Source organism: Sinohyriopsis cumingii, chromosome 10 (genome assembly GCF_028554795.1).
Source record: "Sinohyriopsis cumingii isolate HCF-2022 chromosome 10, ASM2855479v2, whole genome shotgun sequence".
Taxonomy (NCBI): Eukaryota; Metazoa; Mollusca; class Bivalvia; order Unionida; family Unionidae; genus Sinohyriopsis; species Sinohyriopsis cumingii.
In genome coordinates, this window is record NC_142970.1 from 31,673,815 (window position 1) to 31,700,946 (window position 27,132).

General features: G+C 33.8%; 1 protein-coding gene across 1 annotated transcript; it reads left to right on the top strand.

The window, feature by feature from the left end:
- The first annotated feature begins 1,599 nt into the window (after positions 1–1,599).
- LOC149789842 (OTU domain-containing protein DDB_G0284757-like) lies at positions 1,600–27,132 on the top strand. Its single transcript, XM_089973369.1, has 5 exons — positions 1,600–1,779; positions 4,927–5,186; positions 9,672–9,948; positions 14,938–15,023; positions 27,079–27,132. Exons 1-5 carry the CDS (start codon positions 1,653–1,655, stop codon positions 27,115–27,117), a joined length of 789 nt encoding a protein of 262 aa, XP_089829495.1. The 5' UTR covers positions 1,600–1,652; the 3' UTR covers positions 27,118–27,132.

Consider the following 27,132-nt stretch of genomic DNA (forward strand, 5'->3'; position numbering starts at 1 on the left):
TGTTAAGCGAAATGGGTATTTACAGTTTGACTTGTTGATGAAAATTCTTAGTAGATATGTCTCTGTAACTTTAAAACATGTCTGAATTTTTCTGATCAGAAAAAGGACAAATTAATACTGCTTTACAAATTTGAAAGGAAGAATATTAGAGTGATGTAATTCAGCACTGAGATTTAGCATTTCATCATGCTCATCCCACAGACGATAATTGGATCTCACCACATATCAGAATTGGTGGACTTCATGATTATTTTACAAAAGACATGTTGACTGTTAAAATGAGTGTTGAATTAAATAATTTGTCAGTATCTTTTATGTTTGTATTCTGGTTCTAATAACATGGATTTAGTTTGTTTTACCAAGTAGTTTGTCCTGATGCAGGTCCAGGTTAATAATAAAATGTTTTATTTTTCTTCTGCATATTAAGTTTTTATCAAAATCACAAACATTGCAAAATACTGGGGTAACTGAAATCAATTTGTCAATAATCTACAGAGTCAACAATACCCTGCACCTACCCACACATTTCCCAGTGAATAATATCAGGCCCACATGGGGCCCTTGTTTATTGTTTGATTCTGTCAAGGAAGGGAACAAGGAGACCTTCTACAGCCTGAGATACTATCTCCGTGTAAGGTTTTAACCAATCTGACAGCAGTTCAGAAATCCCTCTTGCTTCATAAATATGGATGCTTTCACCCACTCTGACAGCGGTTCCACAATCCATCTGCCGTCATAAATATAAATATTTTCACATGTGCTGACAGCAATTCCAAACTTCTACTGTCTAGATAAGTTTGGATGCTTTCACTTACTCTGACAGCGGTTCCACAATCCATCTGCCATCATAAATATGAACATTTTCACATGTGCTGACAGCAATTCCAAACTCCCACTCTCAAGATAAATTTGTATGTTTTCACTTACTCTGACAGCGGTTCCACAATCCTTCTGCCATCATAAATATGAACATTTTCACATGTGCTGACAGCAATTTCAAACTTCTAAAGTCTAGATAAATTTGGATGCTTTCATCCGCTCTTACAGCGGTTCCAAAATCCTTCTGCCTTCATGAATACAAACACTTACATACTCTGACAGCATTTCCAAACTCCCACTCTCAAGGTAAATATGGATGTTTTCACCTATATTGACAAAATCCCCTTGCCTTCATGAATATGGTTGTTTTCACCAACTCTATCACCGGTTCAAAAATTCCTCTGCCTTAATAAATATGCAACTTTCACATTTGTATATTAATTGTAGTGCATGAGTCACAGACTTGTTGCCAGATATTTAGTACATTATATGTACCATAAGCTTACTTATCGGTGAACAGGGATAAAAATAGGGTGGATTGTGTGTTGGTGTACCTTGTAGTTTAAACCCCAGGAAAAGTGTTTCATACATCTTACATGAAATTAAAAAACTATTTTTTTGTGAGTTTTTCTTTATGTGCTATAAAGATTGGCTTTTGATACATCTTAAATTAAATTAAAATTTATTTTCTTTGGGTGTTTCTTTATCTCTTATAGAGTTAGAAACATTTCATTATAAATTCTGTTATATATGTACATTGAAATTTTGTTCCAGCAAGAGAAACCAAGAAAAAGAGAAAAGTAAAGCAGCAAATATCCGTAAAGCTGCCCAGCATGAAGAGGAAAAGGAAAAAGAGCAGTGCATTGAAAGGACCAGTGACAAAGAAAATTTCAAACACCAGTCAGTCAGATGTACCAGACAAAGCAGAAATCACTGATGTTAAGGACAGTAAAAAGACAGGTATCTCTTACTTAGTTAACATGATGTACCATATGAAATATAAATCACTGATGTTAAGGACAGTAAAAGACAGGTATCTCTTACTTAATATGATGTACCATATGAATTAGAAATCACTGATGTTAAGGACAGTAAAAGACAGGTATCTCTTACTTAACATGATGTACCATATGAATTAGAAATCACTGATGTTAAGGACCGTAAAAAGACAGGTATCACTTGCTTAACATGATGTACCATATGAATTAGAAATCACTGATGTTAAGGACAGTAAAAAGACAGGTATCTTTTACTTAACATGATGTACCATATGAATTAGAAATCACTGATGTTAAGGACAGTAAAAAGACAGGTATCACTTGCTTAACATGATGCACCATATGAATTAGAAATCACTGATGTTAAGGACAGTAAAAAGACAGGCATCTGTTACTCAACATGATGCACCATATGAATTAGAAATCACTGATGTTAAGGACAGTAAAAAGACAGGTATCTTTTACTTAACATGATGCACCATATGAATTAGAAATCACTGATGTTAAGGACAGTAAAAAGACAGGTATCTTTTACTTAACATGATGTACCATATGAATTAGAAATCACTGATGTTAAGGACAGTTAAAAGACCGGTATCACATACTTAACATGATATACCATATGAATTAGAAATCACTGATGTTAAGGACAGTAAAAAGACAGGTATCACTTGCTTAACATGATGCACCATATGAATTAGAAATCACTGATGTTAAGGACAGTAAAAAGACAGGTATCTCTTACTTAACATGATGTACCTTATGAATTAGAAATCGCTGATGTTAAGGACAGTAAAAAGACAGGTATCTCTTACTTAACATGATGTACCATATGAAGTAGAAATCACTGATGTTAAGGACAGTAAAAAGACAGGTATCTCTTACTTAGCACGATGTACCTTATGAATTAGAAATCACTGATGTTAAGGACTGTAAAAAGACAGGTATAGCTTACTTAACACGATGTACCAGATGAAGTAGAAATCACTGATGTTAAGGACAGTAAAAAGACAGGTATCTCTTACTTAACATGATGTACCTTATGAATTAGAAATCACTGATGCTAAGGACAGTAAAAAGACAGGTATCCCTTACTTAACACGATGTACCTTGTGAATTAGAAATCACTGATATTAAGGACAGTAAAAAGACAGGTATAGCTTACTTAACATGATGTACCAGATGAAGTAGAAATCACTGATGTTAAGGACAGTAAAAAGACAGGTATCTCTTACTTAACACGATGTACCAGATGAATTAGAAATCACTGACATTAAGGACAGTAAAAAGACAAGTATCCCTTACTTAACATGATGTGCCAGATGAATTAGAAGTCACTGATGTTAAGGACAGTAAAAAGACAGGTATCACTTACTTAACTAACATGATTTACCAGAAGAAGTAGAAATCACTGATGTTAAGGACAGTAAAAAGACAGGTATCTCTTACTTAACATGATGTACCATATGAATTAGAAATTGCTGATGTTAAGAAATAGAAAAAAGACATGTATATCCTACTTAACACTAATTTCATTGTTTAAATCAACAGAAATAAATTATAATGGGTTGTATCAAAGACCATTAACACTGTAAGCAATGAACAGTGAGAATATAAACTGAATACTTTATAGTATACACTTGTTTATAGTTTAATGGTAGTGACCTTTTAGCAAATTTTAGTTGGACAACTCACTATTTAGCTCACCTGTTCATAATGCCAAGTGACCACGTCATAATGTCAAATGACCAATTCATAATGCCAAGTGACCTCTTCATAATGTAAAATGACCAATTCATAATGTCAAATGACCAATTCATAATGCCAAATGACCTATTCATAATGCCAAGTGACCAATTCATAATGCCAGGTGACCTCTTCATAATGTCAAATGACCAATTCATAATGCCAAGTGACCTATTCATAATGCCAAATGAACAGTTCAATGAGGGTGACCTATTAATGTGTCACAAATCAAAAGGTTCACTCTTAGAAAGTTCAATAGAAAAGTGTTAGCCATTCTGGAGAAAGTGAAAATATTTTCCATGTGGTTATGCTGGGAGAGAATCCATTGCTAGTGGATTTGTGAAAACTCTGCTTATCATGTCAGACAGAGGACTGGAAGGGTGAAGGGTTAAAATTCAGTTAGCCTGGTTAAGCTATTGTGTTGTGTCCTGGGCAAGGCACATAACTTGCCTTGGTTCTAAACAATATTAATGGTGTTGCTGTGCCACAAAACACAAAACTAAAATGAAAACTATACAGTTGTTGAGGGGGTCATCCTAGACCCACCAAAAAAAATGACTACATAAGTCCCCTGAAATATTTACATCATAGTTAGAAAAAAGAATACAGTATGTGTTCTCGTTGGCAGCCCTTTTCTAACATTAACTGGCAGGGGCTTATGACAAGTGATAAAACATTGTCTTGGATGTTTCCTGCACCAATATTAGACTCTAGCTTATTTCTTGATGTTGTACAATGTAAAGTGTCAAATTTAATGACATTCCTCCATCATTATTATCCTTATATATTAAAGAAATGCATTTATTTTGTTTGTAAGTGACTGCTTCAGCCAAAATCAATATATCTCACCCAGTCAGTGATGAAACAAAAACTAACTCAATTGATTCCATTTATATATATATATATATGATTCTTTGCCACCTGGTCATTTATACAGCAAGGAAATATATAAATGCAATACAACTTCAAAATACCCAAAATGGTGCTTGATGCTTGACTGGTCATGTATATTGCTAATATTTTTTGGAAGTTTATTGGCTGTTTGTTTTATCTTGAACTGGAAGTGTGCTTGATTGCTTTTGAAAAATAATTAAGTGATTACAATAAGACCCATACTCGATTCAAGAGAGATTTATTTCAGCTAGTGTTATTACTATGAGTAGTGAGGTTTTCCAGAACTCTACCCTCAGTCATGGATAAAGGTCAAGCATACAATATATACAAATTATGCATATCACTAGTATTAACCAAATACATAGTATGATATTATTTTGGGCTCTGACACTGAACTCAAGAATAGTGAAATTCTCTCTGATCAACAGTAAACACCAGTAAGTAACCAGACATAAAATTCTGTTTACAGGAGTGTCTTGTTCAGATCCTGAATTGCTCTGTCAAGTTCTAAAGAAGTCAACACAAGTTGCTTCTTCCAGTCGAAGGACTCTGGAAGAAAACTGCCAAAGAGCTGGGCTGAAATTTCATGGTGAAACTCCGGGTAATGGGAACTGCTTCTTTGAGGCTGTGTCTAGTCAACTTCATCGATTAAATTGTGCTGTACAAAGGTCACCACAACAACTACGCCAGGATGTAGTTGCCTTCATGAAGGCTAATGCCATACTGCAGGTAAGTAAAAGACATTGCAATCTAGTATATGAAGACATTTTACTACATATAAGCATGGAGTCTTGAATATGAAGGATATTTTGCTATACGTAAGTAAAGGTCCGTACATTCTGGAATATGAGGACTATACTTTACTACAGGCCAATAACAGTCTATACATTTCTGGAATATGAGGGACAATAGACCATAGGTAAGCAAAAGTAAAAGGAGTCTTTTAATATGAGGGACATTTTTTTTATATTTTCCAATATTTTCCAAGATTGAATGAAGCAGCTACATGAAATTAAATGTGTAGACATTATGGGATAACAGGTATACTAAGTCTTAAACAGATGTGTAGACATTATTGGATGGCTGCTAAGTGTTAAGCAAATGTGCAGATATTATAGGATGGCTGGTAAGTCTTAAGCAAATATGTAAGCATTATGGGATGGCTGGTAAGTTATAAGCAAATATGTAAGCATTATGGGATGGAAGGTAAATCTTAAGCAAATGTGTACAAGACAGTTAATTCCATATTCATCAGTCATCTTGTACAAAATGTATCTATGATTCATGCGTGTTTGTACATACATACATACATATATACAATTTAAATTGTGTGTGCTGTAATTGTGAGGTAGTTTTATGAAGGTTTGTAAAATACGTGAGAAACAGACACAAATGGAAAAAATGTTCAATTAGGTATATTGGTTATTGTGGAGACTGTGTATAGGAAACTACCAGGTTTGTAGGAAACTTACTGGGACAGGCACTTGAGTTCAGTTACATACAGTAGTCCCTCTCTTGAACGGCCCCCCTGACCATTGGCCACCTGCTTCTTATGGCCTGAACGCCTTGCAACAACAAGTTTGTATCCAAAAGTACCCCTCAAGAATGGCCACCCCTCTAACGTGATCAGCGGCCAGCATATTAGTACAAAAATGGAACATGTTCCCCTCACAAGCAGCCACTTTTAAAAAATGTATCTAGAACCAATATTTAATTCATATCGTGACATAAAATATGTAATCAGATTATCACTATCATCAATACATGTCTCCCAATGTCGTTTCCGTTACTGAAAAACGTGTTGACCAAAGTACATGTAACACTAATATTATTATATCATTGTCTATAAAAGCTGACATTTACAGGAAATGGGCTCAACAATGTTATGATAGAGTTTTGGGCTTCACACATCTGTCGAGTTCTTCTCTTTGATGATTACAACCGGACATAATTGTCAGGATCATAATAAAGTCAGCATAGGCTAAAAATAGATTTTGTGCATTAACACACACAGAAATTAACCTTGAACAGATCAGGGTACCAGACAAAGACCGAAAAATCATGTGACAAGACATTTATTGTTTCCTTTACGAAGGCATTTTGACCACTTGACAAAAGTTTTGACTGCATAATTAAATTGCATACAGTTAGCAACATCTGAATAAATCATTACCAAACATTAACATGTCATCACGTAAATGGAAACGTATCATTTTAGAAGAAAGTCATTTATTCTACTTGATGACATTAGGTGAGGTGGTGGTGGGGGACTTGACAAACAATTTTATGTAGAAAAGACTCGAATAAAACAATTTTATTGTTGAAAAGACTTGAATACACAAAGTCATAATCAATAAGGAGGTTATTCAGCAGCAGTGGAAAAAGGGAGCAAATTGAAAGATAATTATATATGTACCAAGATTTAAATGACGTTTTTGAATGGTTTTCAATGTGCATGACAGCAATATCCACTTGCTTATCATGCTTTTGCCAAGAACTAGAACGATTAATGGATATTCAGTTGAAATAAGTCTATTATCATAACAAGAAGAACCTTTTAATAATTAATGTTACCTTTAAACGAAGATAGTAAATAAAGATATTAAATGCTTTGAAGTATGTAGCTTTCTTACTATGTACATTACATTTACTTCTCACAAAAGATTTAGCCCCCCTCTGGAAAGGCCACCCATCTTATAAGGCCACTTTCCCACTGCAGAAGGGGTGGCCATATAAGAGGGGAACACGGTATATGAAATTTGTGGAGACTTTGTATGGGATACTGCCTGATTGTTAGGAGACTTGCTGGGACAGACATTAGATTTCAATTGCTGGGTATGGAACACTGCCTAGCTGGTAGGAAACTTTGTGGAACAGGGGCTCCAGGTGGCTGAATGGTTTAAAGTGCTACCACCAATAACTGATATCGCCTCTGTCTGTGCGGTTTCGAGTTTCAGGTTCTGCCAATGTGAGTACTTGAGAAAGTTTGCTAGTAGCTTCCCATGGGGTGGTAGTTCTTCCGTGAATTTTCTTGGGTTCCTCCTCTACCAGTGATACTAGCCAATCTGTTTTGTTATGGTTTGTTTGGTGACTGGGTTTGGGCTACTACTGAGTCTCAGTAAAAAGCTTAGTGGGTCAGACACTAGAGTTTAAATATGTATGTTATTTGTGTGGAGACTGGGTATGGGGTACTACTGAGTCTCAGTAGAAAGCTTATTGGGTAAGACACTAGAGCTAAAATAGGTATATGGTATGTGTGGAGATTTGGTATTGGTAGTACCAAGTCAGTAGAAGACTTTGTTGGTCAGACACCACAGTTCATATATGTATATGGTTTCTGCAGAGACAGGTTATGGGGTAGTATGAAGTCAGTAGAAATCTTAGTGGATTGGACACCTGAGTTAAAATAGATATATGGATTGTGTGGAGATGGGGTATGGGATACTACTGAATCAGTAGAAAACTTAGTGGATCGGACATTAGAGTTCCATAGATATATGGATTGTGTGGAGACTGGGTATGGGGTAGTACACAGTCAGATACACCACAGTTCAAATAGGTATATGGCTTGTGTGGAGATGGGGTATGGGATACTACTGAGTCAGTAGAAAACTTAGTGGATTGGACACTAGAGTTAAAATAGATATATGGCTTGTGTGGAGACTGGGTATGGGGTAGTACACAGTCAGATACACCACAGTTCAAACAGGTATATGGCTTGTGTGGAGATGGTGTATGGGATACAACTGAGTCAGTAGAAAACTTAGTGGGGCAGTCACTAGCTGTGTGCCTTTACGTTTATTATGGCATAAGTGTTACTTCATAATCAGGTCACCGATAGACAGTATAGTGTTTATCAAGGGTCATGTCTCCATTTTACTTGTTGAACTTTACTTCAGTGGTTTCATAAAGAGGTCTTCGTTTCACTTGCTGAACTTACTTACACACTTCCATGGTTTCATATCATGTCTTCATTTTACTTGCTGCAATTACATGCTTACAGACTTCATTCATACATCTTTGTTTTACTTGCTGTAATTACATGCTTACAGACTTCATTCATACATCTTTGTTTTACTTGCTGTAATTACATGCTTACAGACTTCATTCATACATCTTTGTTTTACTTGATGTAATTACATGCTTACAGACTTCATTCATACATCTTTGTTTACTTGCTGTAATTACATGCTTACAGACTTCATTCATATATCTTTGTTTTACTTGCTGTAATTACATGCTTACAGACTTCATTTGTACATATTTGTTTTACTTGCTGTAATTACATGCTTACAGACTTCATTCATACATCTTTGTTTACTTGCTGTAATTACATGCTTACAGACTTCATTCATACATCTTTGTTTTACTTGCTGTAATTACATGCTTACAGACCTCATTCATACATCTTTGTTTTACTTGCTGTAATTACATGCTTACAGACTTCATTCATACATCTTTGTTTACTTGCTGTAATTACATGCTTACAGACTTCATTCATACATCTTTGTTTTACTTGCTGTAATTACATGCTTACAGACTTCATTCATACATCTTTGTTTTACTTGCTGTAATTACATGCTTACAGACCTCATTCATACATCTTTGTTTTACTTGCTGTAATTACATGCTTACAGACTTCATTCATATATCTTTGTTTTACTTGCTGTAATTACATGCTTACAGACTTCATTCATACATCTTTGTTTTACTTGTTTCGCTTATACTCTACACACTGCAACAGTTTCATACCTTTGTACTTGCAGAACTTGCACAATTACACATTTCATTAGCTTCGTGCTAGGCCTTCATTTTGCTGAACTTAACACACTTACTGCAATTACATCATTTCAGGCCTTCATTGTAATGACTGAATTTAGACGCTTATAAGCTTATATATGTCAGAAAAAAAACTTTCAGTGATGCGCTTGCAGTGAGATGAAGTAACAAGTCATGTAGTCAGTTTACCTCATCGATGACCATGACAGTCTATAAGATTATTTTCATACAATTCTCTAGTGGAAGCAAGACTAGGAAAGATCAAATGACATCATGACAGATAAACATCGTTTTCTTGAGAGTGAGGTTGAACAATGAAAGCACATATCAGATGTAGTATAATGTGCATCATCATCCATAAGTTAGTATGAGGAATGCTAATATTGATTATATGACATAACCCTGTAGACTATACAATGCTTCTCCACTACTCAGGGAGCTGAAGGTACCATAAACTTGGCTGAATTCATATATGTTGGCAACTTTAATGACTACTGTGAACGGATGGTCCAGGACGGGGAATGGGCAGATCATGTTGTCGTTGTTGGGATGGCCCGGATGTTACAGACGGATATCATGATCGTGACCAGTGCACCTTCTTCGGGACCTGATAACATCATCGCATGGGTTGTCGGCCAGACCAATTTTAATGGGCAGCCAATTCTTCTGGGGCACATATGGGAGAGTCACTACCAGTCACTACAGCCCATGGGTAAGAGTATATAAAAAATTTAGTTTCTTGACATTTAATTATGTTTAAACAATTATACCCATAAGTACAGTGGAAATAGTATTGTGAAATTCTTGAAATTGAAAAACCCTTCCAAAAGCCATTGTATATTATTTTCATGTTATGAGGTAACCAGAATTGAGCGTTGGTGTAGAGCAGTATCTAACTTTCCCTTTAGGTGTCCATATTCACAAGGAAACATGCTTATAAGGTGTCTATATTCACAACTATACAAGCCTATTTATGGTCTATAAGGTGTCCATATTCACAAGAGTACACTCCTTCATATGCTCGATAAGGTGTCCATATTCACAACAGTACACCCCTTTATATGGTCTATAAGGTGTCCATAGTCACAAGCTTCAAATATTTATATGGTCTGTGATTGCTCTGCAAGCATCTATAGGTGCCCTGGATCACTAGAATAAAGCCCCTAAGTTGTGGAATTGTCAGTTTGGAATCTTGAATAGCTCCCCAAGGGTCACTAAGGTATAGCCCCTAATTTGTGGAATATGTCAGTTTGGAATCTTGAATAGCTCCCCAAGGGTCACTAAGGTATAGCCCCTAAGTTGTGGAATATGTCAGTTTGGAATCTTGAATAGCTCCCCAAGGGTCACTAAGGTATAGCCACTAAGTTGTGGAATATGTCAGTTTGGAATCTTGAATAGCTCCCCAAGGGTCACTAAGGTATAGCCCCTAAGTTGTGGAATATGTCAGTTTGGAATCTTGAATAGCTGCCCAAGGGTCACTAAAGTATAGCCCCTAAGTTGTGGAATATGTCAGTCTGGAATCTTGAATAGCTCCCCAAGGGTCACTAAGGTATAGCCCCTAAGTTTTGGAGTATGGTGGTTTGGAACATTGAATAGGTTCCCTAGGGTCACTAATATAAGCCCCTACGTTGTAGAGTATGGTGGAGTGGAATACTGAATAGATCACCTAGGGTCACTAAGATAAGCCCCAACATTGTGGAGTATTATGGTTAGGAAAATTGAATAGGTTCCCTAGGGTCACTAAGATAAGCCCGTAAGTTGTAGAGTATGGTGGTTTGGAATACAGAATATGACTGTGTACATGGGTTCGAGTCTAGGATTCGGCTAATGTGGGTATGTGAGAAAGCTTGCCAGTAGCTTCTCATGATTCAGTGGTTCTTCCCGAGGTTTTCCCGGGTTCTTCCTCCACCATTAATACTGGCCGCCATGCATAGCCTATCGTGTGCTGAAAAATGGCGTTAAACCCCACAACAACAACAACAACCAGATATATGAACTCTTAAGGTGGACCATCTAGACATGATATGAACTCTCAAGGTGGACCATCCAGACATGATATTTATAGGTTAGTGCATTTGTATGGGAAAATATGAACAAATTTTTCGGATGAAATACTGCACGACCTTGGGAGTTCAGTATATTCATTCGACAAAACGAGTTCATATTTTCCCATACAAACTCAGTAACCTTTTTATCATATGCTCATTTTCTTATTCTACCTAATGCTTAATTATATTAAGAAAATACACTACAAAAAACAAAGTAACTGAATGTATGCCATATTCAAACTAAATACACAAGTGCAGATTCACCATTACACAACAACAACATTATTACTGCACACATAACTCCGTCCAGATAAATTTGAACTTAGTTGCGTGCTCTGCATAACTTTCAGAAGAAAATGGCATGTCTAGTAAAAATTCAAATTTGGAGTCATATTGTGAATGAATGGGCATTGCAACAACTTTTCCATTCGATCTGGAATAAATAGATTTTGGTACTTGTGTCAATTCTACGAAATGTCATGATTATGGACTGGATTTATATGTGACAATTCCACATAAAATATATCGGATTGAAGAAGCGAGGGAGAAGCGTGTTGACATCTGCAAATGTGTTTCTGTTTCTGTCATTGAATGTTTGAAATCATAATGTGGGAAAAATATGAAGTCTTTCAATTGCAATTATCAAAAAAGGCACTATGGATTTTAATGCTTTTTTCATTTTGAGTGCAGTAAGGAGGATGTAATTGCACTTATATTCGAAATTACAGTACAATTTCGAAATGTGTAATCAAGATTGAGAACCTATGACATTGCTCATGTAATTTGAATTTGCAGAACTAAGAAAGTACATTTTGAGTAAATTCAGGATATAAAACTGTAAGTATATATATATATTTGCCATTCTTATTACCAGCTAAAGAAGACAGTTTATGCCTTGTCACTTGCATGTTATTTGTAAAGACCCTTTTTGGCATCTACTGTATAGCTAGCATAAATCTGAAACATTGTATCAAAATATTTAACGTGGAATGTGCCAGAGATGCTGGTATGTGACGGTCCACGAAACATCAGCTTTACTTCATTCAGAAACAAATTTCATCAAACAAAAAGTAAAGCACCTACTATGTGAGTGTACATATTTTGTTTACAAATCAAAAGAGCTAGCGTCTGCATCAATTGTTTGTTTACAGTAGAAAGTAGTTCCTTTATAAGTGCAATATGAAGTTGCGCGCGAGTTAATTATCGTAAAATATTGAACAATTCTGACAATGCAAAGTTAACAGAGAAATAAATGAGCATATAATAAGAACTCTTATGCTAGAAAACCATTGTTTATATGCCATTTTGTTTGGGTGGAGTAGCAATAACAAGGATTTTAAGGTGATTGCCATGGTGGTCATATTGAATGTCAGATGGGTAGTTTTTGCTTGGGAGGAAATAAACATCACAATAAGTCTTCTTTGTAAAAATATGAATGTGACCATATGTTTGTATCTGAAATGAATGTATTTGCTGTGTAAAACCTTAAGTAGTTCTTTAGAGATGTGGGTAAAATGACAGATTTTCTCAACATTACAAACGCTGCAAGAATAAACATCAGAGTGTTGCATTCAGATAATGTGAGAAAATAATGTCATCGAATGGTAGATAATGTAAGCAAAATTACTGGGTTGATTGTATGGGCTTTCCCCGGACTTCAGAGTTAAAACTTGCAGTATTTTTTAGCAAGAAATTGGCCTCAGACACAAACATCGTACATCATGTTATATATTTAAAACATTTACTGCATTTAACTTATTTCTGTATAATGCCACCAATTCAAATCTTTTTTGTTTAAAAATGACAAAACAAACTATATTGACCATTGTCGGTATAGGCACTAGAGAAACATATACTAAATAACAGATAAACTTCATCCAAAGATTATAAGATTCTTCTGAATACATGTCATTTGGAGTGTGAACTTTTTTAAGAGTTTAGCCTGAAAGTGTTATTTGATTATTTGAAAACGCAAGCAACTCGATATCCAAAATGTGCATTTTAAATTCTACTCCACTGTTTGTCTGTATAATATGCTGCACCACACAATGTTGGTGTGTCAAGAAGATAACAGGTCTGATAAGTGACTTGTTATCCCAAGAAATAACCTAACCTAATTTCCACTTTTAAATGGCACTCCAAAGACATATTTCTTCATCAAAATCATCATGCAATTACATTAATATTAGGAATTAATCTATGTTACCTTTTTGACTATGTCTTTCTTAAATTGTGAAAAAGGACATTCCATATACATGTATATGGATCATATAGATATGTCAAGGGAAGTAACGCTTACAAATTAACTCCTCTTGTTCTGTATATGTAGCCACCCTTATATAACATAATTTAACTTAAGCATTGAACAAACAGTGCCCCAAAAATGCATTGCAATTTACATTTAATTTTGACCAGATAATATCTATTTCCACTTGTAAAGTCAAAAGAAATGTGTTTCTCCTCCTCCAAACCTGCTGCCAACTGTTAATAACTTGCTTTCCTTCCTGTCTATTGAGTAATCTCCCCAAGCCTGTTGGCAACTGTTAATGACTTGCTTTCCTTCCTGTCTATTGGGTAATCTCCAGTTGTGCAACAGACTTTAACAGACTCAGATCACTTTATTACTGCCCATCATTCAAGATGGAGACAGCGAGGTCTCTCCATGAAATGCATGGAAACCGTTCTTGATCTGTCTGACACTTATTCCTATTCACACATCATGCAAATACTTTCACTTCATCTACAACGGGGTAGTAAAAAATTTCTGCACCTTTATATTCAGCTTTAATCTCAGCACTTTAAATGTTCATCAAGATGTTGGGCACCACCAAATTCCACTTTAGGATGCTTTTCTCCACAGCGATGGCAGTGTATCTGGTTGATATATTGAAGACACTATTCACTAAGTGGCAGTGTACCTGGTTGATATATTGAAGACACTATTCACTAAGTGGCAGTGTACCTGGTTGATATAGTTAAAACATTATTCACTAACTTTAGTTTTGGTTAATGATAATGAACATCCTTCTCTACCTGATTAAAATTTTAGAGTGGATAGTCAGTTCACAAAGCCCCAGAAGTCTTGGGGAGTAGTGTAAGCTAAGATTAATGTGTTTCCTGTGCAGGAGATAATAAAATGCCAGAAGTCCTGGGGATTAGTGTAAGCTAAGGTTAATGTGTTTCCTGTGCAGGAGATAATAAAACACCAGAAGTCCTGGGGATTAGTGTAAGCTAAGATTAATGTGTTTCCTGTGCAGGAGCTAATAAAACGCCAGAAGTGTTGGGGAGTAGTGTAAGCTAAGATTAATGTGTTTCCTGTGCAGGAGCTAATAAAACGCCAGAAGTGTTGGGGAGTAGTGTAAGCTAAGATTAATGTATTTCCTGTATAGGAGCTAATAAAACGCCAGAAGTCCTGGGGAGTAGTGTAAGCTAAGATTAATGTGTTTCATGTGCAGGAGATAATAAAATGCCAGAAGTCCTGGGGAGTAGTGCAAGCTAAGATTAATGTGTTTCCTGTGCAGGAGATAATAAAACGCCAGAAGTCCTGGGGATTAGTGCAAGTTAAGATTAATGTGTTTCCTGTGCAGGAGATAATAAAATGCCAGAAATGCTGGGGAGTGTGGAAACTATAAATCATGTTGTTTTCTATCCAGATGACGAAGCCCATGAAGTCCAGCAGAGTCATGAAGGGAAACAGCCTGTCAAGGAGGAGACAGCTACAAAAAGAGAACAGAAAGCTGTAAGTAGTCCATATCTGATTCATGCAGCTTTGTTTACCACATGACAGAGCCAGTATTCTTTCTTAAGTTTAGTTTACTACACGAGTCAGTAGATTTGCTTTCTTTTAGTCAACATAAAGATATCAAAAATCTGAAAACAATATTGATGATTTTGGTACTTTTTAAGAAAGAAATTTTTTTGTGCACAAGAAAAATACAAGTATATGAAATTTCGGGATCCACACCACAACTGTGTTATATCCGAATTTGTGTTATGATGGAGTGCGCTATAGCGGGGTCACACTGTATATATGTGTACATGTATTTGTGTATGTATGTACATGTTTGCAAACATTTGTGCATGTGTGTGAATCTGTGCATATGTGTTTGTATCTGTGTGCATGTGTTTGTGCACATGTCTATGTATTTGTACATATTATGAAGATGTGTTAGGTAACTGTACCTGTGTTTTTGCACATTTGTATGTATATGTGTACATCTATACATGTGTTTGTACATAAGTTTGTACATATGTACATAGATATGTGTATATGTGTATATGTCTGTGTACATGTTTTTGCAGATGTGTTTGTATCTGTGTATATGTGTATATACATATGTTTGTGTACATGTGTTTGTACATATGTTTATGTCTTTGTACATATGTTTGGACATATGTATATGTATCTGTATATGTGTGTTGTCAATATTTTGTTGATCTTAAGTTAAAGTGGCGCTGATTTGATGTCTAATATGTGGTCATCATGACATACTTGTATTTGCTACTCAGATAAAAGGGAAGGGAACTTCATGTTGAGATGCAGTTTTCATCGGAAGAGGTCTTATGATGTCGAGTTGGCCCTAAATGGAAATGAATTACCCATAAAATGGCAGCCATTAAAATATCGCTATTTGTACTCCTCCCAGATGAACAGCTATATCATCATGGGGCTTTTGACACATGGACAGCTATACCATCATGGGGCTTAACCAGTACACTACTTATGATGCTTAGTTGATCCTAAATTAAACTGGTACCAGTTGTAAATCTAGTTTGACTGTCATGACAGCTGTCTTTCAAATCTTGTCACAATTCGGAATGGATCCTTTATATGATGTTGGCTTTTGACCAAAGAACGCTTGATATGTTTACTTTGTTCTGAATGAAAATTGTTCTAATCTTGATATCCATTATATTCACAATATTAGTTAGATTGAAAATCTTGTTATCGCTGAAGAATATCTGAGATTTGGTTTAAGCAGTTTCTGCAGTTAAAAGAAAGAAATGGCCTTATATTGAATTCCTGGAGATCCTTTTACCCAAGTAGAGCATCGGATCCCTCATGGGAATTGTTTAATATTTTTCTGAAAGCATGTACCTATGATTTTCACATCCATTGTGACCTCGTTATGGAAAGATCACAGATTAATGAGAATTATTAGGGCAAATGACTGAACATTACTCATCAGGTTCATTTGTTGTTAATGCTTATAAAATGTTCTTTAAGCTACAGTATTTACCTTCAGACAGTGTGTTAATTATCAGCCTTGGATCAGTGGAATCTTTTGTTTCAAAAGAAAAATAAAACCCGTTTCAAGTTTGTTTTATTGTGTTTTGATCACTGTTGACCCTTCAAGAACATCCCATGTGAATGTCTAGGCAGTATCACTGTACCCATTATCAAATTTTGCACCATGCACATGTATGTAAAAGTAGGAAAGAACATCAATATACCAGTAATCGTATTTTACTTAAATTGCCTGATATATTCAGCAAAGATCTGTCTGAAAAATGGAATCTGTCATAATATAAAATGAAGGACGTACAGCAAATAAAAAAGTCTCAAATTCAGCAAGGTGCAGCATGTATATAGCTGTCAGCTGTTCAGCAAGATTAGCGTGTAGAGATGGAAAAATGTGGAGTTTCTGTGTGAGTGATTTTTATTTTTAACTTGGCATTAACACTTTTGCAGTAATAATGTTATGATGTCTGCACTGTGGCAGCTCTTACACTGATGTCTAGAACTGAGGAATCATGCCGCAGACTTGTAGCTTCATGTCCCACCCAGTCACATTATCCTGACATCAGGCCAACCAGTCCTAACACTGACCTCTTAATGCTAAGTGCCTAGTGAGGCAGCTGTTAGTACTATTTGTATAAGTCTTTGATATGACTCGGCGGGGGTTCAAACCCATGACCTCCCAGATCCAAGGTGGACAATCTAACCACTTGTTGAGTTTCTAGTCATTTCAATTAAATGCCATCGCTGTAGTTATTGGAAACCTGTGTTTAGACATTTTTGTAAACTTTGCAGTATCAAAGTTCAGAGATTTCCTTTAAATATCTGGATCTTGTCAACATGTGCATGATACATTTCCATTGTCAGAAAAGCAAGGAAGTGAGCTCATTGTATTCTATGTGACCTTAACAGTAGTTATTTGCGATGGTTTATATCACTAACTTGAAAACTTCTATCAAAATGCATGACTATGCACTCGCAGTGTCTGAGGAACTAAGCTATGTGAGAGATTTCAGTAAGTGATGGTAGGGATGGAAACACTCTTAATATCGGAAGGAATTTACATGAAAATATAGGAAGTGATGGATTTTTATTGTTATGGTTTACTCATGCAGTCCTTTCATGAAAGGATCATAAACTTTGAGCCTGTCGGTGAATATTTAAATGTTCTGTTTTACACAGGCAGACATCCATTCATGGTAGCATTGTGTAATTTTAGCCCGTCGGTGAATATTTAACTGTTATGTTTCATCCCAGCGGTCATCCTTCATGGAAGGATTGTGTTATTGTGAGCCTGTTTAATATCATTCCATACAATAATGCTTGAATACTGAAAGCTTATTTCAAATCATTTTTCTTTTAGTACAGTATGTGGTTATTTCACATAGTGGACCTTAGATTAGGGGTATACATATTGCTCTGTTATGGTCAGTTATAATGACAATACAGACACTTGGTCAGTTAAAAACATAATGCACACACTTGGGATCTCATGTGTTATGTATTTATTTATTTTAACCTTTCTGTTAAATCCACACATACAATTTACAGCCAATCATTGTTCCAGAAACGTTTATGAATGGAGTCTCAAGCATGATTTTGCAAGCTTTTTTATGTAACTTTAACAGGTCTTTACGGCTTATACCAGTAGAATTACCCCATATAATATTTTGAATAGTTAAAAATATATACCTGAACAAAGCATATACAGTGTAATATTTCAGAAGAATGTCTTTTTCTTAATCTACAATTAGTCAAGGGTAAAAAAATGGATTGATATCTATTATCCGCTTTCACGCCAAGAATCATATCAAGACATTCATTCATCAACATCTGTAACTGACAGTGTTTGATTATCATTCAAAAGATTGCTTCATTCTGGTAGTGAGAAGTAAATCTTTGGTTTTATCCAAATTTAGTAACACTGAATTTTCGCTACACCTTTGTCGAGTATGATCTTGTTGGCACTTGATAAGGTTGTATCACCTACTGTTAAGAACCTTTGGTCTTAAACTAAGTAACATAAATGAGTGAAACCAACAAGATTTGTAAAATTCAGCAAATAATGTTTTTCCCCCCAAAAAACAAAGAGAACATTTATAAAGAATTTTCAACAAATAATTTATTTCCATAAAATACAATGTTAAAATTTAAAAACAACAGTATTGTGAATTAAATCTGAAATAGTCCCAAAACTTATATCAAAAGTCCAAAACTTTAGATGATTCAAATGAATTTTAGTAGTGTTCTGAATGAATTCCAGTTTTGAATGTATTGATGTACCAATAGCCCGGAATATAACAATGTGCCAAAACTTTGTATGTATCACAATGGTACAATCTGAAATGTCCTTGAATGAATTCACAATAATCCTATAAGTGTGATTTACCTGTAGTCCAAATAGTAGTCCTGCAGTCCAAATAGTATCAGTGAACACATTGTAGTGTTATGTATATTTACTTTAATTGTTGGTCTGTTAGATTTAATTTTTTTTTATTCCATTACATGCTTCTGTAATGTAATTTTGTTTACTGGATTTGAATAGAGTTCATTTCTGACTGATTTTTTTTAAAAAAAGATTTATTTTTTATGTAAACAACTAATAAATGAAACATTGTATTTAGTTGCTGACCTTGATTCACAATCATTGACATTTTTGGTAAACAACTTTTAAAATATTCTTTCTCAGAGTAAGAATCATTAAGTTGAGTCAATGTCACAGCTGGTCGACGTGATATTTATCATGTAAAAAGCTTGCATTCCTTATAGAAGGTTGAACGCTTGACCCCGATCCAGGAATCTGTTTTGCGATTTAGTTAGTTTTATAGCTGATGTTATGATATGAATTCTAGTTGTTGTGCCTTAAGACTTGAAAAGTCGAGTTGCTTTATGTTGTGTCCAGTTTCGGCTGAGTTTTTTATTTTCTTCAAATTATTGAAGTTCAAGTGATTCTTTTCCTTGGAAAAATATAAGTGCTCTGATAATTCTTAAACAGAGACATTCCTTGGAAATTAACTGTAATAATATTTTCCGTGATTCAACAAGAGGCTGTTGACACATCAGTACAGCGCTGACTATTACAGATGTTATTGCTTTCCATATTGGATTCCATCGAGATTTGGACTCTGATTCACTTAGAAATTTTCATTGATAGGACTTGTGTTTTTTAATTCTTGGGTTATTTTTGGACTTAATTTGCAATACAATTAAGTTCCTCTTCTTATATTTTTCATTTAGTATTTTAGGGAAATAAATTATTTGTTTAATTTTACAAAACTTGTTGTCTTCACTCTTTTCTGTTACTTTTATTTCAACAGCATAGTTCCGATGAATAATTTAAAGACATAAATCCTCTCAAATAGTAACTGAAGTAAATCTTAAATTGATTTGACTGATACTGATGTTAATATATGCAGTTAGTAATTATAAGATAATCAACCTTAAGATGAAAATGTGAGACAAAGTTTGAGGACCAGGATGAGGGTCATCTTAAGGGAAATTTTCATCAAAGAGTAAACAATTTTTTAAAAAAATTCTAAAGTCATAATCAAGACCAGGTCTAGAACTCAAACCTAGTACATTTGTTTAACCTATATGAAATTAGGCATGTATGCACAAACGCCTACTCACGGTCAATGTTGAAGTGTTACAGATGTCTGACATGGAAGGATACAAATCTGCAAATGGTCTGTCATGATAGACTACTTGGTGTTTTGGTGGATAATAACCTATCATGGACTGAACATATCAAACATATCAGTAAAAAAGTCAATTCAAGTTTATGGCTTCTCAGTAGGATAAGACATTTTCTACCTGAAAGGCACAGAAAACTATTTTATAACAGTTACATACAACCCTATTCGGACTACTGTAGTAAAGTATGGGGTAATTCAGATGATAAAAACATAGCAAAGCTGGCACATCTTCAAAAAAGAGCATTTGGGCTAATATCAATCCAGAAAGAAACCTAGGAAAGTTTAGCTGGTAGGTTAAAAATATTACCTATTGAAGACCGAATCTGTTTGAGAAAAGCCAAATTAATGTACAGGATATCTCATAATAGTGCTCCTGAATATTTACAATCACTATTCCAGTGTAGGCTACCTGGTAATACTCCCCATCTGCGATCCATGTCTACCAAACAGTATAAAATTCCCAAACCAAATAAGGAGTTATTTAAAAAAAGTTTCAAATAATCTGGAACTCTGCTCTGGAATAGTATTCCAGTTGAGATTAGAAATGCCTACTCTATTTCCTTCTTCCAAACCCAATATATCCGGTGGCTTCAGAGATGCAGTTAAAATAGATAAATTCCTTTGTATGAGGGCCTCAAGGTAGATTAGTGTTTAGCTAATTGTGTTACCCTCTTTAAATAAGGTCATTATTATTATTATTATTATTATTACAGAAATGATTTGAAGGAATATTTGAAGAGTTTCTTCTGATAATAAATGTTAATTGTTTTATGCTGCTTGAGCTTTTTAGTATTCTAACCATAATACTGTACATTAAAGTCCTGTCAGAATTGCTATTGATCACACATACTTTTATGATTATGCTTAGGGTATTGTCTATTGATTAGCAAGTAAAGTGTCATGCTTGCGTAAGCTTGTCAGCATTGACATGATCACAAGTAGACTTAACCACGGCAAAATGGAAACCTTGATGTTCTGTTTTATTTTTTTTAAAACAGTTAATAATTTGGACTATGTAGGAGATTTCAGTAAGTGATGGTAGGGATGGAAACACCCTTAATCTCGGAAGGAATTTACAAGAAAGTGTAGGAAGTGATGGATTTTTAATTGTTATGGTTTACCCACACAGTCATCCTTCGTCCTTTCATGAAAGGATCATGAACTTCAGTGAATATTTAAATGATGCGTTTCACCCGTGCTGACATCCATTCATTGGAGGATTGTGTAATTTGAGCTTGTCAGTGAATATATTTAACTGTTATGTTTCATCCACACGATAATCCTTTTATGGAAGGATCGTGTAATTTGAGTCTATTTAATATTACTCCATACATAAACGTCAGAATACTGAAAGCTTCTTTCATATTCTTTTTCTGTGTGTACAGTTTGTTGTTATTTGACATAGTAGACCTTAGATTAGGAGAATACGTATTGATGTTATGGTTAGTTAAATAGATAATGCAGACACTTGGGAGCTCATGTCTTAAATACTTTATTAATTTTAACTTTTCTGACAAACACACACATACAATTTTCAGCCATTCATTGTTCCAGAAATGTTTATGAATGGAGTCCTCAAGAATGATTTTGCAAGCTATTTTATGTAACTTGAACATATTTTTTACGGTTTCTAGCAGTAGAATTACCCCATAAAATATTGGAAAACTTAAAAATATATGCCTGAACAAAGCATATTCAGTGTGATATCTCAGAAGAATGTCTTTTTCTTAATCTACAACTTAGTCATAGGTAAAAGGTACAAATTTTGCTTCTTTTTGGTAGTGAGAATTAAATCTTTGGTTTATCCAAATGTATTAGTCAGTTTTCATTACACCTTTGTAGAGTATAATCTTGTTGGCACTTGATGAGGTTGTATCACCTACTGTTAAGAAAGTTTGGTCTTAAACTAAGCAACATAAAAGAACGAAACCAAAATATTTTTAAAATTCAACAAATAATGTATTTCTCGTCCAAAAAAAAGATACCAATTAAAAAAGAATTTTCAACAGTTAATTTATTTTCCCACTATGCAGTGTTAACAGGGTTCATATGGTCTTTGAAGGTCTTTGACAGTTTGGGAAAATGAGGTAGCATTTTCAAGACCTTGAAAGTTTGGGAAAATCTAGCAGATTACCACAAAGTCTTTAGAAGTCTTTAAAAATTGAAATAAACACAAACATTTTAATTTCTTTCCATAATCACAAATAAAATTTTCCAAGGTTGTTAGATTCAGATGTAGTCGAGTTTTCCTGGTTTCTTTCTTTTGATGATCTGTTCAGTTTCATTTCATCATTAAACAGTTTTGTAGTATTCGTTGTTTTCTCATATAACATAGCTTGTTTCTAAAATGCTAGTGAAAATATGTCTTGGAAATCTGTGGTGTTTGAAAGTTTGGGAAAAATCTTTGAATTTATCATTCAGAATTTTGTATGAACCCTGGTTAAAATTTAAAAAGAACAGTATTGTGAATTAAGTCCCAAATAGTTCCAAAACTTATATCAAAAGTCCGAAACTTTAGATTATTCGGAATGGATTTCTTTGGTGTTCCGAATTAATTCCAGTTTGAATGTGTTGATATACCAGTAGCCTGGAATAAGGCAGTGTGCCAACATGTTTGATGTATCACAATGGTATAATCCGAAATGTCCTTGAATGAATTCACGATAATCCTGAAATTTTGATTTACCTGTAGTCCAAATAGTATCAGTGAACACATTGTAGTTCTGATGAATAATTAAAGACATAAATCCTCTCAAATCGTAACTGAAGTGCACCTTAAATTGATTTAACCAAGACTGATGTTAATATGTACAATTAGTAATTCTAAGATAAAAAACCTTAAGATTAAAACCCTAAGAGACAATTTGAGGACCAGGATGAGGGTCATCTTAAGGGAAATTTTAATCAAACAGTAAACAATTAAAAAAAAATATTCTAAGGTCATAATCAAGACCTGGTCTAGAACCTAGTTCACATGTTTACCCTACATGAAATTATGTATGCAAGCACAAACACCTACTTACAGTCATGTACATTGGTCAATCACACATCACAAATGAGACATGCATAATACAAACAATCAAGGACAAAAGCCAAAAACACAATACAAACCAAATATACATGTTGTATTTGTCATATATCTTGGGGCATGATAAAACAAATAATTTTTTTACTGTCATAGAACTTATGGTGAACCTTTTTGTACATAGGTCATGAAATAAATTTGTGATGAATATGCACCTCCCACAACACTGAACGTTACAATAAAATGGAATATTTATTCTTGCTTTGATAGTAAATGTTGACCAGTGATGTGATTTGTATCTTCATAAATTAATCGCGTCACCTTATAAAATTTTAATAATTAATGGATTTTCATATGCCACCTATATATGGTTGCGATTTTCTTTCATTTCTACAGCTTTTGTTCTGTTCTCACATCACTGCTGATATGTTTTTTAATGTATTTTATAGCAATTATCCCATTAGACAAACATTGTCACTTCATTTCAGTGTTAATGACTTGTTTGTTATGATGATGCAACAATCGGACATACCTGTATATAACATAAATTCCTAACATTGTAATCTGAATTTTAGTGAATTTTTTGTTACACTGATGCAATGCTTCTGCATACATATTTCAAATTAAGAACACTGTAATCTCAATGTTAAATAATTGTCTGTTACTTCTACGCATATATCAGGGTTAGGCAATACATGATCCAAGTTTTGTGAGGGTCATCCTTTAAATGCAGGTATTCATAAATGACTGCATTAAAGGTTTATAATAATAAATATGGACCTTTCAAGTATGGAAAATTAAAAAAAAATAATTTTGAAAACAGGCATTCTTATTTGACCTTTAAGATTGATATGTTATTGCTACATTCATCCACTCCTTAACAGCTTACGCGATATATTTTTCAGTTATTTTATTTTACATAATTTTAACTTCTTTCTCCTTTTAACAGCTGATCACCAACATAATAAATAAGAATGCATTAAATTTAAATTTATTTTTGTACTCCGCAAGATCTGATTTCCATTATTGAAAAATTTCTATATCTTGAATTAAATAACTAAAAACTGCATCACATTTCAGTCTTATTTAATTGTTTACTCTCAAAGCCTGATTTGGTTTTGTAATACACATGAAAAGCATTTAATACCTGGTGATAATTATTCTATCCATTACATATTACATTCTAGATAACTAAATTCAAAAGTCCATTGCATATTACACCGTAGCTAATTAAGTACACAGTCCATTACATATTGTATAGGATATTAAGTATACAAGAAATTACATAATGCATAGCATGTAATTAAGTATAGTCAATGGCTGATTGTATCTTAGGTAATTAAGTATACAGCTGAGTACATATTACATACTAGTCAATTGGACTATTCAGGTGATTACATATCACATACTAAGCAATTATACTGTAAAGTCCATTAAATATTACATATTAGGTAACTAAGTATACAGTTGATTAGATATCGCATATTAGATAATTAAGGTTACAGTCCATTACATATTAGGCAATCAGACTATATGGTCCATTACATTTGACATACCTTGTATTTAAGTATACAGTCAATGAGATATTACATACATGGTAATTAAGTATAAAGTCCATTACATAATACATACTAGGTAATTAAGTATGCAGTCCATTACATATTATATACTAGGTAATTAAGTATGCAGTCTATTACATATTATATACTAGGTAATCAGACTTTACGGTCCATCACATTTTACATACCTCGTATTTAAGTATACAGTCGATGAGATGTTACAAACATGGCAATTAAGTACACAGGCCATTACATATTACATACTAGGTAGTTATGTATAGAGTCCATTACATATTACATATTAGGTAATTAAATATACAGTCCATTACATATTACAGACTAGGTAATTAAGTATACAGTCCATTACATATTACATACTAGGTAATTATGTATACAGTCTATTACATATTACACGCTAGGTAATTAAGTATGAAGTCGATTATATAGTACATACTTGGTAATTAAGGATGAACTTCATTACATGTTACATTCTTGATAATTAAGTATACAGTCCATTATGTATTATGTACATGGCAATTAAGTCTACAGTCCATTCCATATTACACACTAGGTAAATAAGTATGCAGTGGATTATATAGTACATACTTGGTAATTAAGGATGCACTTCATTAAATTTACATACTTGGTAATTGAGTATTCAGTCCATTATGTATTACATATATAGTAATTAAGTATATAGTCCATTACATATTACATACTAGGTAATTAGGTATATTATACAGTCCATTACATATTACATAATAGGTAGTTAAATATAGAGTCCATTACATATTGCATACTATATAATTAAGTATACAGTCCATTACATATTACATACTAGGTAATTAAGTATACAGTCAATTACATATTACGCACTAGGTAATTAACTATGCAGTCGATCATATAGTACATACTTGGTAATAAAGGATACAATTCATTACATGTTACATACTTGGTAATTAAGTATACTATCTATTATGTATTCATACATGGTAATTAAGTGTACACTCCGTTACATGTTACATACTAGGCAATTAAGTATGCAGTCGATTATATAGTACATTATTGGTATTTAAAGATGCAGTTCATGACATGTTACATTCCTGATAATTAAGTATAGAGACCATTACATATTACATACAAAGCAATTAAGTATGCAGTCGATTATAGAGTACATGCTTGGTATTTAAAGATGCAGTTCATGACATGTTACATTCTTGATAATTAAGTATACAGTCCATCATGTATTACATACATGGCAATTAAGTATACACTCCATTCCATATTACGCACTAGGTAATTAAGTATGCAGTGGATTACATAGTATATACCTGGTAATTAAGGATGCATGTCATTACATTTTACATACTTGGTAATTGAGTATACAGTCCATTATGTATTACATACATGGTAATTAAGTATACAGTCCATTACATATTACGTACTAGTAATTAAGTATTGTATACAGTCCACTACATATTACATACTAGTTAATTAAGTATAGAGTCCATTACATATTACACACTAGGTAATTAAGCATACAGTCCATTACATATTGCATACTAGGTAATTGAGTGTACAGTCCATTAGATATTACATTCGTGGTAATTAAGCAAACAGTCCATTGCATATTACATACTAGGTAATTTAGTATACAGTCTTTTACATATTACACACCAGGTAATTAAGTATGCAGTCAATGATATAGTACATACTTGGTATTTAAGGATGCAGTTCATTACATGTTAGATACTTGGTAATTAAGTATACAGTCTATTATGTATTCATACATGGTAATTATGTATGCAGACTATTAAATATTACATACAAAGCAATTAAGTATGCAGTCGATTAAAGAGTACATACTTGGTAATTAAAGATGCAGTTCATGACATGTTGCATTCTTGATAATTAAGTATACAGTCCATTATGTATTACATACATGACAATTAAGTATATGGTCCATTCCATATTACACACTAGGTAATTAAGTATGCAATGGATTATATAGTATATACTTGGTAATTAAGGATGCACTTCATTACATTTTACATACTTGGTAATTGAGTGTACAGTCCATTATGTATTACATACATGGTAATTAATTATACAGTCCATTATGTATTACATACTAGGTAATTAAGTATAGTCAGTTACATAGTAAATAGTAGTTAATTAAGTATACAGTCCATTACATATTACATACTAAGTAATTATGTATACAGTCCTTTTATGACATTCTTTGAAGCTATATTGATCTTTTTCATACATTTCAGGAGATCCAAGGAAAGCCAGGTAAGGAACAGAAAGTTTAAGATGTTTCATTTTCT